This window comes from Leptidea sinapis, chromosome 24 (genome assembly GCF_905404315.1).
Source record: "Leptidea sinapis chromosome 24, ilLepSina1.1, whole genome shotgun sequence".
Taxonomy (NCBI): domain Eukaryota; kingdom Metazoa; phylum Arthropoda; class Insecta; order Lepidoptera; family Pieridae; genus Leptidea; species Leptidea sinapis.
Window position 1 is genome coordinate 11229295 of NC_066288.1, and position 13692 is coordinate 11242986.

General features: G+C 33.2%; 1 protein-coding gene across 1 annotated transcript in view; it reads left to right on the forward strand.

Annotated features, from left to right (window-relative positions):
• The window catches only part of LOC126971902 (GTPase-activating Rap/Ran-GAP domain-like protein 3), a 327877-nt gene that overhangs the window by 99496 nt on the left and 214689 nt on the right, over positions 1–13692 (forward strand). Inside the window, exon 2 of the mRNA XM_050818416.1 lies at positions 10577–10679. Within this exon, the coding sequence (XP_050674373.1) occupies positions 10577–10679 (103 nt within the window). The remainder of the gene's footprint in view (positions 1–10576; positions 10680–13692) is intronic.

Sequence of the window (13692 nt, forward strand, 5' to 3'; positions counted from 1 at the left end):
GTAAATTTTTGAAATTTTCAATAAGTAACTACTTTAGTCAACAATAATTATTTTCGTAACTCGGCATACTTCAATTTTACGCGGTTGTACAATCGCTATATTCGTACAAGAGGATAAGAGTAAATACTACGTAATTAGAGGTGGGACTGCCTAAATAAAAATTGAAATTTAGTGTAGTATGAAACGTGCAGTGAGATTTGCCATAAGTTTCAAATACTAATTACATTTCAATATGGCTACGAAGTATAATCTAGCTAAGTTTGAAAGCGAACAGTTGCTTAAAACGTAGTGGATACTATTTCAAATGAATTATCAAAAAATTACAAAAAATTATCTTATGATAAATCACTGCACGTGTCATACTACGCTGACCTGTATAAATACCACTGGACAGGTTGTTCCATATGTTTGAATGCAAATTTTTTGTGCCTATTTGAAGCACCAATGGCGAGCGTCCAGAGAACTAATTTTGATATATAATACAAGTGGCTGCGAAGGAACATACAATGCTCTAAAGTATTTTTGCAGTTTGAATTAATTTCGTTCGTTTTCCGCGTCATTAATACTTGAAGAATCAACGTAATAAGTACACAATTTTATATAGTTTCCCACCATCTATCGATGTTTGATGAGGTTGTCATCACTAGTTTTAGTACCGCAGACCCTGGTTGGCAATGGCAAATATCAAACACACTTGTATTTACATCCTCTTTAGTAGCTTAACAAAATAAATGACAAACTAAACTTATATCTGTCGTGTTATTCAAAAATGGAACGATCTTACTCAGAAACATGACAACCAAGGAGGTACCTTATCAAAGGTTTTATTTAAATGTTGAACTAGCTTGTAAATAAAAAAGCTTTTTATCGACAAAAAAATTTAAATCGGGCAAATTTTATATGTTGTTTGTTTTGATTTAGAAAAGTTTGGCAAAATGAAAACAAGGAGCGTGATAAACTTACTTGAACACCTCTTGAAATTAAAGAGGCGGCAAGGGTCGGTTAGTTTTCATTTTCGCGCATTATTATAGAAAAGTACTGTACAAGCCTTGGCTACAACTGATGGGCAAGTGATGGACTTCCAAGAATGAATTACACGTTTTTTTTATGACATTAAGGGACGAGCCGAGCACGACAGCTGCTGGTAATTGATACGCCCTGCCCTTTATAATGCAGGTTTCTTGAAAGACCCAAAATATCTGAGCGGCACCACAACTGCGCTCGTCACCTTGAGACATAAGATGTTAAGTCCCATTTGACCAGTAATTACACTAGCTACGCCACCCTTCACACCAGTACTGCTTCACGGCAGAAGTAAGCGCCATTGTGGTACCCATAATCTAGCCGGCATCCTGTGCAAGGGAGCCTTCCACTAGTAATCATTCCTCTACGGAGAGGTGATAGAACCGGTGGAATCTGCTATATTTCTTGGCATAACTCTAGATTCCAAATTACAATCGGGCCCCCATATTGAAGGATTGGCGAACAGACTTAGTTCTGCAGCATACGCGGTTATAAAGATTAGACAATTAACTGAGATAGATACGGCTCGACTAGTATACTTTAGTTATTTCCATAGTATTATGTCCTATGGTATATTGCTATGGGGCAACGCTGCCGATATTAATACAATATTTGTGCTGCAGAAGAGGGGTATTCGCGCTATTTATAACCTAGGTCCTAAAGAATCATTGAGAGCAAAATTCAAAGAAATTAACATCTTGACTGTTGCTTCTCAATATATTCTTGATAATGTAATGGATGTTCACATTGCACATAAGTGAATTTACTAGAAACTGTCATAACCATAATGTTAACACCAGGAACAGACATAAACTTATAATGCCTACTACTCGGCTAGGTCGAGTTAGTAAGTCATTTGTGGGGCGATGTTTATGCTTTTACAAGAAGATCCCAGAACATTGTTCAAAACAAAAGTTACGTTATTCAAAAGAATTGTTAAAAAACGTTTGTGTGGTAAAGGTTACTACAACATAAATGACTTTCTTAATGATACCACAGATTGGGAATAAAGTAACCGCCCTCAGGCTATTAAATAATAAGTTTAATTGTACAATATTACTTTGTAAACATATTTTTTCGATGAAAAAAAAAGCCCGCTGTGTTTGTCGCGCCCGTTCTTCTTAGGTCTGAGGTATTCATTATGGAATGGGTGGTAGTTTTTGACATTCAATAAGTGAAGTTACATCCTATTTTGAATAAAAATATTCGAATTTGAATACCAATACCTCTTTTGGTGGCCGCTGCAGTAATGTACTATTATATTTTAATACTTTTATTATTTTGTCATAAATAACAGTAATTCAACATGTTCGTGATCAAAAACACTAACGTAAAGCTATAATTTTCGTAATCTTGGAATCTTTGCGTTCGACAGTGATCTTGGCACAGATTATGGCACTCACTTTTACCGTCATTTGTCAAAACTTTCTCAATTAAATTATAGCTTTTATGACTTGTTTTTATATTGTTTTCTAGTGACTATCTTACTTATAGTTTTAGTTGTAAGCAGTATTGTCCGATTTTAATTGTTTAGGCAAATACATTAGGTAATTTTAATATTGTAATGCTACGGAGCAAACTATTTTAAATTAAATACAAGCAATTTCTTATGTTTTTTCAAGTGATAACCTGAACAGTGATAATTTAAGTTGAACAAAGCATACAAGATTTTATGACGATACGTCACCCTAACGGTTAGCTCAGTTGGAAGAGCACTCGCACGGAATGCGAGAGGTCGTGGGTTTGAGTACCGCATCGTTCATAAAATTTTGTTTTCAAAATTAAATACAGGCTAATAGCTGATCATTATTTCAACTAGTTCGCTATTACTATTTCAAGATAATAGCTCCTTTTTATATTACCCTAACCTTGGGATCATCATCACCATTATTTCAGCCGGAAGACGCCCACTGATGTAAAAAGTCCTCCCTCAAAGATCACCATCACGATCGGTCCTGCGCTGCCCTCATCCAACGTATACCGGCGATCTTGACCAGATCGTCGGTCCATCTTGTGGGAGCCCTACCAATACTGCGTCTTCCCGTAGGTGGTCGCCATTCGAGGACTTTATTGCCCCAACGGCCAACTGTCCGTAGAGCTATGTACCCTGCCTATTGCCACTTGAGTTTCGCAACCATCTGGACTATGTCGATGACTTTGTTACTCCTAATGTTATTAGTACAACATCCTTTTTATTGTATAAGGATTCTTTTTTGTACATTTTTCCATTTGTTGTACTACCTTTAACTCTGGTAGTGGTATAATAATTATTCATTTGTACAATTTATGTTATATTCGTATGCAAGTGTAGGGACATAAACAAAAAAAAAATGTACAAGGTTGCTCTCCGGGAGTGCTAGCAGTAGTGCAAACTTGAACATTAACGAATTGCTTTATTTATCAGTATAAAAGTCCTAGTATTTATGTGGTTAAATACAATATTCATTTATTGCGCTATCATACACAAAAATGGCAAATTATATTACATTAAATATGTAACACTTCAGAAATAGTACAATTATTTTACATTAAAAAGTTTATCTCTCAGAAAAATCAACTTTCATCCATAATAAACTGTAAAAAGTTGAGTTTCGAGTTGAGTTTCGATTCCGGTACCTCGTGATGTTTCGGCTTTGCAACCACTAGTCCAATGACTGTATGATATAAATAGCCAAACTATAGTAAGAGTATAAATCTTTCATCCATAATTTCAACGACTGTCTTACGAACCTTCGATCAGGACACGTGTCCTGACGCGAGTTTAACATTTAATACCCATCCCAAGAAAAGTAGCCAACGCCGCTAGAGAAGTTTTCACTTCAAAAAATAGATTGTTATATACTTGTGAACATTTATGGCTTCCTAGCAACTTCATGTTTATTAATAAGGATTATACTGAGTGGTGAGCTTAGAGCAACTGAAATGGAGTTGAAAGTTAGCCAACAGATAAACTTAGCTTATGTGTTACTTGTGATGATAATATAGTGTTACAATTAGTACTTAGTGTGTAGTTACTATTTTCACACAGAAACTTGTCGGAGTGAATACTGCTTTGAGATATATTTAGATATAATACTAAAGTTACGTCACTCCTAATTCGGAACCATTTCGGTACTCTGGTTTATAAGTCTTGTAACAATTATATAGCATTAAGTAGAATGTCGTTAGCTATTCGAATAAAATATTTTATTGAACGCCAAATATTTCAGTATTATATTGGAAAAGGGAAGGATTTTTGAAAATAATTTACATAATATTTTATTGATAATGGCATGTGTTACTGCATTAAATAAAATCCTTTTTAAATGGTTAAAATGCGTGTAATTGTTATAAGATATTTTCATAAAATTTAAGACGTTTCTTGTTTTTCTGAAGGAATATACTACAGTGAGTCCACCGTATTTGCTAGTAGATAATATAATAAAAAAATAGTATTTACACACTTTTACACAGATCATATTGCCCCAAACTAGGCATAGTCTGTACCACAGTAGACATATATGGGTTGCAAGACAACAATATATTTAAAACAATATACATACTTAATTAAATATACAGAAATACATATAAACCTCCATGACTCATAAACAAACATTCATCATATTATAAATGTTTGCACGCAGATTCGAACCCGGGACCTATTGCTTAATAGGCAGGGGATATTCTTTATATATATATTATATAATATATGATAAAAGGCATTAATTTTCTCAAAATTGATTCCTTTAGAGTTCTTTTTGATGTAATTCCTAATGTACTAGATACTACTACCGCTTCGGAAACTAATGGCACTCTGAGAGAGAAGAAGCGGCGCAAGAAACTCTCCCAGCATTCTTTTTTTGCTAAATATTGACTCTTTACGGTACCTCTGGAACCATAAGGCGTAGAAAGTTGAAATTTCGTAGGAATACTCCTTTCGCCGAGTAGAGGTGATCTAAGCACTTGGAATTCCACCCGCAAGAGTTTTTTTTATTATGAACAGAACACGCGCTCGTTCTTATTTTGAAATAATTTGTCTTTTATTTGTTCTTATCTTGAGGCCACAGTTGAGGCAAACAAATACAAATCAAAACTAATACAAGTTTCCTTTGTATAAAGACAACGTATAAATATTTGGTATTGCTTATGTAAATATTCATTTTCAGACAATGCCATACCTAGTATTATTGTTGTTTACAAATTCTCATTGTAACAGTTGCAAACATGGACTATTCTAGCTTTTTCGTTCATGTTTATTTATAAGGGTTATGTAAAATTGTTCTTGCTTGGTAAAGTTGGAAGTTAGCTAATTAGCAACTTCTGCTATTAGCCTCATAATGATCTTTTTAGTGTAAAATAAATTATAATTTTATCACTTCTGCTTCTTTGCACGGAATGTCGGTAGGTATATACTTACCATCTCGTCACTTTTTCTTATTTAAAAAATAATCATTAAAATTAATGTATTACTGAGAAATGATTAATGAATTAACATATTACTGAAGTTTTAAAACATAGTGAATTATTATTAGGAAGGAAGATTTATGGAATGGAAAACGTGATTCTTCATTGGCATAGCAAATTAAAATCAAATCCTAACAAATTTTTCCTGCCAGACGTTATCCTTTAAATGTAGAAATCAAAATAAAACTAATCAAGATCGACTTAGATGCCAAACAATGTGGATTCATGGACAAAAGATGGACAGTTGAAACGACAATTTGGGAAAGATCATCTGGCAAAAGAAATAGAGGCCTCCCAAGAAACATATGGGTAGATGAAATAATAAAAATGAAACGAAAATAATAGAGAGGAAAAGCATAGAAGAGGGATACATAGAGTAAGCTGGAGGAGGCCTATACCCAGAGTGGTGTTCCATAACATAACTTTTATATTATACGCGTAGTCTTAAGATAGTATTATGTATTCGAAGATTGTTGGAATCAATAAAAGGCTTATTATTATTATTAAATACCAAACAAAAGTGTTTTTAAATCAGTAAATAATATTCATTTTATTTTAGTAAATTGTTAATACTTAAAGTACTCGAATAAATCAAAAGTGCCTGTTTTTTTTGTTGTAAAGGAGTTCATAATAAGGTGCTTGGTGCTTTAGAATGTCTCTCCTGTCTTTTAATCTCACACTCTTACGTAAACTCACACTCACACACTTGTATTTGGCAAATTTGTATTATTGGCACGAGAATGGGTCAGGGATTGAAAATAAATACTCCGCTTAAAGGAACGAGTCTTTATTTGCGTTCACTTTTCAAACTTGCACTTTGCCGGTCTGCCGCTGTACTTCTTGTCGTTGGCGGTGCCTTGAGCAGATCACACTGCACCGAACACTAGTTCTCTTCAACTTCTTCTTCTTCTTCTCCTGACGCACTTTCATTTAAATTTTTCATTTTTCCTTTTTTACTTCCGAGTCTGAACTATAACTGCCGTAGGCCACGCTTAGTACGGCTTATATACCCCCGGATCAGTTCTATTTTCAAAATGTTTCTCTTCCATTCCATTTTTAAATTTAATTGTATTTGAAATTTCATTTAACTATATTTATCCTGCTTATACGTTTTCCATCCTTTTTTCTCTGTTCGATTTGGATTTCGATTTTTTTCTTTAACTTTAGAAAACGCAAAAAATTCCTTACACTATTAGGTGTATTGAACCCGGGTCTACAGCATCTGATGTAAACACTTATCCGCTGAGCTACGAGTATTGTTGACGAAGCTCTCGAAATTATCTATGCCTTGAAGTTTGACAACTCTTGTCATGTACGTCGAAGCGTTGCTACGCGACATTATCTAAAGGGAAGCAATAATTAAATTTCTAATATCAACACTAGTTGCTAAGGGAGAATCATCTAATAACCCAGAATTTAAAAAAATTAATATATATATTTTTTTCATAAAGCTGTGATTGCCTTTATAGCAAATATATGAAGTAGATAGAGTAAATGTTGCATACTGAATACTCAACAACAGTTAATCCCTCGGGAAACTGTGGTTTGCCAAGCTTCAAGGCTGTTTTCAAATACATTATGCATAAGGCCTAAAATAAATACAACGTTATTCGTATATAGCGAATTACTCCTACCTTGATAAATAACTGAACGAATTAGTTTTAAGGGAAAGAAAATTTATACAAAAATGAAGTGAAAAATTCAGATGGTATTTTCGAATGAATTTTCATTAGAGAAAAAGTTGGGAAGTTCTTATTGCTGCCACCCGTATTAATTGCAACCAATTTCGTATTGAAATTTGATTATGTGCAAAAGGGGATTGGAATATATGTACTATTTTCAGGGTTTAGTACAAAAGTGTTAGTTTAAACTGTTGAAAATATTTCAAAGATGGGAAGAAGAAGGAAGAAGACGCCCCATGGGAGCTGCGACTCACTTCTTGCGCCAGATCTGAGGGATACTTTTTCGAATGAGTAGCAGTTTTTGACGTTCAAAAAGTAATTATAATATATCTTAGATTAAAGATTGATCTCCGCTGCGCTTCAACTAGATACCGCAGGCGTAGTCGCAAAGTGCGGCAAGTAATACTACGCCTAAGTGGGCGTACTTGATCCAGTCTCGAAGAATGAGTGACTTTGTAAAAATAATACCACAAGAAATAAGAAAGACACTGGGATCTATTTTGTATTTTATTAATTTCAATGTAAAATAACACGAACTGTATACATATAAGTGACAAAATATGAAAGATGCCAATGAGTGTCAAGATTTCACAAGCATCTAATAGTTGCCGTAAAAAAAAACTATTGTTCTTAGGTTGTGCGGTATCTAGTTGAAGCGCAGTGGAGGCCAATCCTTAATCTTAGTGAAAAACTCTATTTTGCATAAAAATATTTGAATTTTAATTATTGATATGAAGAAAAATTGGCGCAAGAATATAGTCTTGCAGGTAACCATGTGACAAGCGCAGTTCGATATAACCGGAGTCAAAAAATCAAAACATAGTCGGTAAACGACCCGTTATAAGATTAATTCAAATTTAGATGTGTTATAAGCATAAACTGGAATTAAAAATGCTGAGGTATCGAGCTAAAGAAAAACTTTATATTTAATAAAAACATACATTTATTAATGAATGGACCTTCAGTTAATGTCTCTTAAGAAAAACATTATGATCTAACTCGTAAACGAGTAAAGTTTGAATTTTACATCAGCAATACTCCTGCTAAGTTACGACGTGGTTGTACACTTTTATTGCTTCTCTCGTAAATATTTCATGTACAAACTTAAAGTAATGAATGATATTTTGTTATCTACAATCTATTACTCTTTATTCGATTACCACCTGGACAGAATGGTGGTATTTTTTGATTGTTTTCAGTATACAATGACAAATAAATTTTGGAATGGTACGACCTCCACCCAGCTATTAGATGAATAATTTTAATCGCGATTTTGTTTGTAAAACGGGAACAATGGCTGGTCCATGCGTCAACTCGTGGACGGGTGCTGCTTGTGGTGCCAGGTCGATATGTTATAGTTAATAAATCATTGTATTGTTTGGATGCGATTATTATGACAGTAATCACGACCATCATATTCATGAAGCATCCTTACATCCAGTATACGATAGTTTATACTTATACAGTTTATTCTTTATTACTTTGTATGAAATAATTTACAGCCATCGAGTGTCAATATGCCACACACACAAGCACCTAATAGTTGCCGTAATAAAAAAGCTATTGTTCCTATGTTATGTTATAATGTTAACAAAAATACATCCAAACATCCATACATTCCTACAAACTTTCCCTTTAATAATATTAGTAGGACTTAGGTTTCCTCTATATCGTAGAATCGAACAATCGTTACGTATAGTGTTTAACAAAAGCCAAATCCGTGCTTCAGGTAATACGATTAGCATGGGCAATATGCGACCAGCTCTTTGAAATCCATCGTCCATCGGTTTTGAAAGCTCAATTAGTGCCTACATTGGTTCAAAGTCATTTTCTAAATTAAAGCCAAGTCCGGTCAAGGCTGGGTTTGTGCTCGTAAATAAATTGAACAGATTATTTGAAAATTATTTATTTATTTAACACCAACAAGAGAAACACTAACAAAAGTATAATAACGTTATTACAATAAATAATAAATTCTAAGTGTTGACTTAATTACAGGTGTTACACACATTTCAAAAACATAGACACAAACATATTTAATTAAAATGAATGCAAACATTATCGGAATATTTACAAATTGAATTAAACGTAAATGAATAAGAGATCAATAATATTATATAATAATTAAAACATGCATCATTTCACAATTATATAAAACAGACTTAAACTTATCAGTATTTATTAATTATTTGAATAAAATATACTTTTTGCCCATAATTTACAAAAAATTATGAGTATAAATGAAATAAATTCCGTTTAAATGACGAGATATGGTCTGAAAATATATCAATATCAACTTTTTTATCTTTTTCTTTATCCTTTTCTTTATTAACAGTAGTTGTTATGACACCAATACATTTCTTATGTGATAATTTATATATAGCATTATAACTCAACATCAATCTATTAATTGGAGAAAAGCGAATACGAATGGCATAAAAGACGACGGCCTTATTGTCTTCAGTGGGGCACGAATATTTAATTGAGCTAATAAATAGGTACTATCAATGACGCCATTCACCAACTTATATAAGAAAGTAAGATCGAGGAGCTGTCTTCGATTCGAAAGTGACTGAAGCTTGAAGTACTTTAATTTATCCTCGTAACTCCTAAGAGTTTTAACTAGATTATGATCGTAAGATAGATGCAAAAGAAATCTCTTTTGTATCCTTTCGATTCTTTGTGAGTAAATATTAAAGTGTGGATTCCATACAACGCTGCAGTATTCCAAGATACTACGTACCAAAGCTGAGTAAATAATTATTTTAGTGCGAGCATCCTTAAATTGCTCACAGTTACGAAAGAGGAAGCCAATCATGTGGATGGTTTTAAATCCATCTGAACTCAAGCTCATTACTGTTTCAAATGGATTGATTTAAAAATTTTCTTCATGCGTCGGTATGGATCCTTTAATCCGTTGATAGAAGATGAACAATAGATGCCTCACTAAAATAAAAATAAAAATGTGAGAAAGACATTTAATCCACTGTCGTAGGCCCGTTTTTCTTTAATACTAAAAATTTTTGTAGCTAGCTACATATAAGTAACTAGCTGACCCGGCAAACGTTGTTTTGCCATATAAAGTATAATTCACGCGATAGTTTTATAAGTAATAAAATATTGCCTATATTATAGCCTGTACATCATTTTGTTCTATTGTCAATAGTTTTTGCAGCGCACGCAAAAATAGGTTTTCGATTTTACACCTTGTGTTACAAAATAGCAATTTTATTACGGATCCCTAATTTTGAAAAAAAAAAACAATACAAATAAATGGACTACCCAACACTGAAAGAATCATTCAAATCGGACCAGTAGTACCAGAGATTAGCGCGTTCAAACAAACAAACAAACAAACAAACAAACAAACAAACACTGCAGCTTTATAATATTAGTATAGATTAATATTGATCATTATTTCTGAACAGGATCGTCGTCTTGGGAGCAGTTTGTAAGAGAGTCTTTGGTACAAGCCGCGTGGCCTGTAGCCCTTGCAGCACCTCCACGAAGAGCTCTCACCGTAGACCACAAGTAAGTGGATATTATTAGTTCAAAAATTTGGCCGCCATTTTGGCAAACTTTAATTACAGTGCGACCGTCTTAACGGGGTCTTCCCACTGACATCTTAGTACCCCGTCCCGGCCACCGTCTGTCACCTCCTGGGACGGTCGTGCACGAAGTTGTTGGACTATAGATAATAAATAGCACTTCACTAAGGGACGAGATTCCAATTTGTAGGCATGAGACGAAGTTTAGGTAATATTAACCTGAGTAGTATAGTATTTTAGGTATTACATATATAACTACGACAGAAATAAAACAATTTATTTAAATTTTCAAATAAATTATAAATATTTCATACTAAAATATATAACACAAACTGTACACAGCACTAAAGTAGCACAATACGTCAGCTGTATAGCTACAGATATACTGCTTATAAGCATTTCAGTGACGCGAACTCACGAGATTCACCCATTGATAAAGTGTTTAACTACCTTATATATACTTATATTTCAATTATCTATTAACGCGTGCGCCAGTCATGAGCATGTTGGTGACGCGAACCCATAAAATTTTCCCTACCAAAAAGTGCCCAACGCGGCTATAGAAGTTTTGACTTCAAAAAGGGCAAAATATTAGATAGCCAAACATTTTTATAATTATATACTTCAGGTTTCATTAATTTTTCCAACATCCTCTCATAATTTGTCATCATAATTAAAGATGTCTCTACTAAGATAATATAAAAACATGGCAAAACCATCAACTTTAGCCATCATATTCGCTAAGCTTTCTTAAAGTTTTAATTGTTGCGCAAACTTTATAACTTTTTAAAGTCTTTTCTTAAGCTCTGAGCTAATTTGTTATTAATTTCTTACTTATCTAAGTGCAAAGGTTTTATTTTAAAATTATTTCAGTATAATCCTCTATTCATATTCAATTAGTATTTATAATCGTTCATAAATTAAAATATAACAATAATTTACTTAATTTTTATTTCGGAAACATTTATTGAGTGCGATTGAGATTTATAGAGATTTTAATTTATAAATATTCTATTTTTTTATGAAAATAAGGGATGAGACGAGCAGGACGTTCAGCTGATGGTAATTGATGCGCCCTGCCCATTACAATGCAGTGCAGCTCAGGATTTTAATTTAAAATTCTAATCAAGTTTCAGAAAAATTATCTTTTTATCTCCTTCAGTTCGGCAATGACAAACATATTGCCATATAATTATCTGACATGATGTTATTATTTATATGAAAATGTAGTTTTAAAATAAAAAAATCTGAGCGCCCACTCATATATTTTATAAAAGCCCTTTTTGCTTATCTATCTCGGCTTTCTCGGAGTTAGAAAGAGTTCATTATTCACCAGTTTAATATTAATTGAAGTTTTTATGTACTTCATGCGAGACAGTAACATGGGAATGTTTCTGATACTGTATAGTTTTAAATAATACGAGTTGCAACGGAAATTAAATGTCTTCTGTCATCTCGAAGTATATGGCATCTGGAAGTATAAGTATTATGGAAATTTCTAGAGAGTACAATAAATAGAGGTGGAAATACTGAAACATTTCTGAAGCAGATTATTGAATAGAATAGAATAGAATAAAAATTAATTGATAACAAAATTGTGTGGTGGTGCACAAGAAATAAACTTAGCAAAAACTTAGCACTAATTGAAATATTCATTAATACTATAAAAATAAGAGTCTTGGTTTAAACATTTTCTTTGACAGTATTTTCAAGTTCGCAGGCAATTTGTTATATAATTTTATACACATGTGACATACACATACAAGAATAGTTTTTTTAGGATAATTTTTCAAAACCAGTCTATGCGGCTGTCTTGTCGCTCTGGCATTCACCTAAACAGCTGACATGATAAGATATCTGTGGTTACGCACAAATTTTCAAGCTTCGAAAATGAACATACATGGTAGATTTAACAGATTATGTTTTTTAAATTGCGTTTTGCAAGAGTGCCACGGCCCTTGCTATTGCACGTATGCATTTTTTTTGGGCAACAAGAATTCATTGAACATATGACGCATTACCCCATATTAGTAGTCCATAGCGTAACACTGATGCAACGTATCCATGATAGGCCATGAGGGATAGCTTGTGTGACCCTATTCTTCTTAAGCTATTTAGTACGTAGCCAAAACGATTAATTTTGTTACAAGCTTTGTCAATATGACTAGTGTAGTTGGGATATTTATCAATCTGTATTCAACTAACTAACTAAGTGTTAAGTGCACTGGCGTGGCACCAATGTAGCACTGGTTTTGAGAAGCCCCTACAATTGACTCCTGAGCAGCAGATGATAAATGTTTCAATAATTTTAAGAAAACGTTAATGGAGGAAAATAAATATAAATAAAACAGTGAAAGAAAAATAAATATGTATTTACCCAAAATTATCCCAGCTAGTGAAATTACTGGGCAAACGAGACTTACCATCTTATGTCTCAAGGTGACGAGCGCAATTGTTGTGCCGCTCAGAATTTTTGGGTATTTCAAGAATCCTGAGCGGCACTGCATTGAATCAGCTGATCGTCCTGCTCGTCTCATCCCTTATTTTCATAAAAAAGAGAACTAACACTTACTAGTCTACTTTTGTTTTATGTGAGGGTAATGTCGCTTCATCCTTATAAAGTCAAAACTAAAATACCCACATACTTCAGTATAGTTCGTGCAACTATGTTAAGAAAGTTTCCGTTAAATAATGCTATAACATTTCAAACTTCTGACAATCCATCTTGTTGAAGTTTCATAAAGCACATGCTCTGCGTTATAATAAAAGTGTGTATAAATATAGCTTATATAACGATGTTAGGAAATTTTTAGCCACATTTATAACACAGTAAAATTTTAAACGACTTAAATATTTGTCACAGAATATTAGATGAAAGTTTAACCTCAACATTTATAAATGCCTATTTTAGTTGCGATAAAACTCACCCTGTTATATTGTTAGTATTTTGAGTTCGTTTCACGAGAATATTAGTCTTTTTTAAGCTAGTTTTTTTC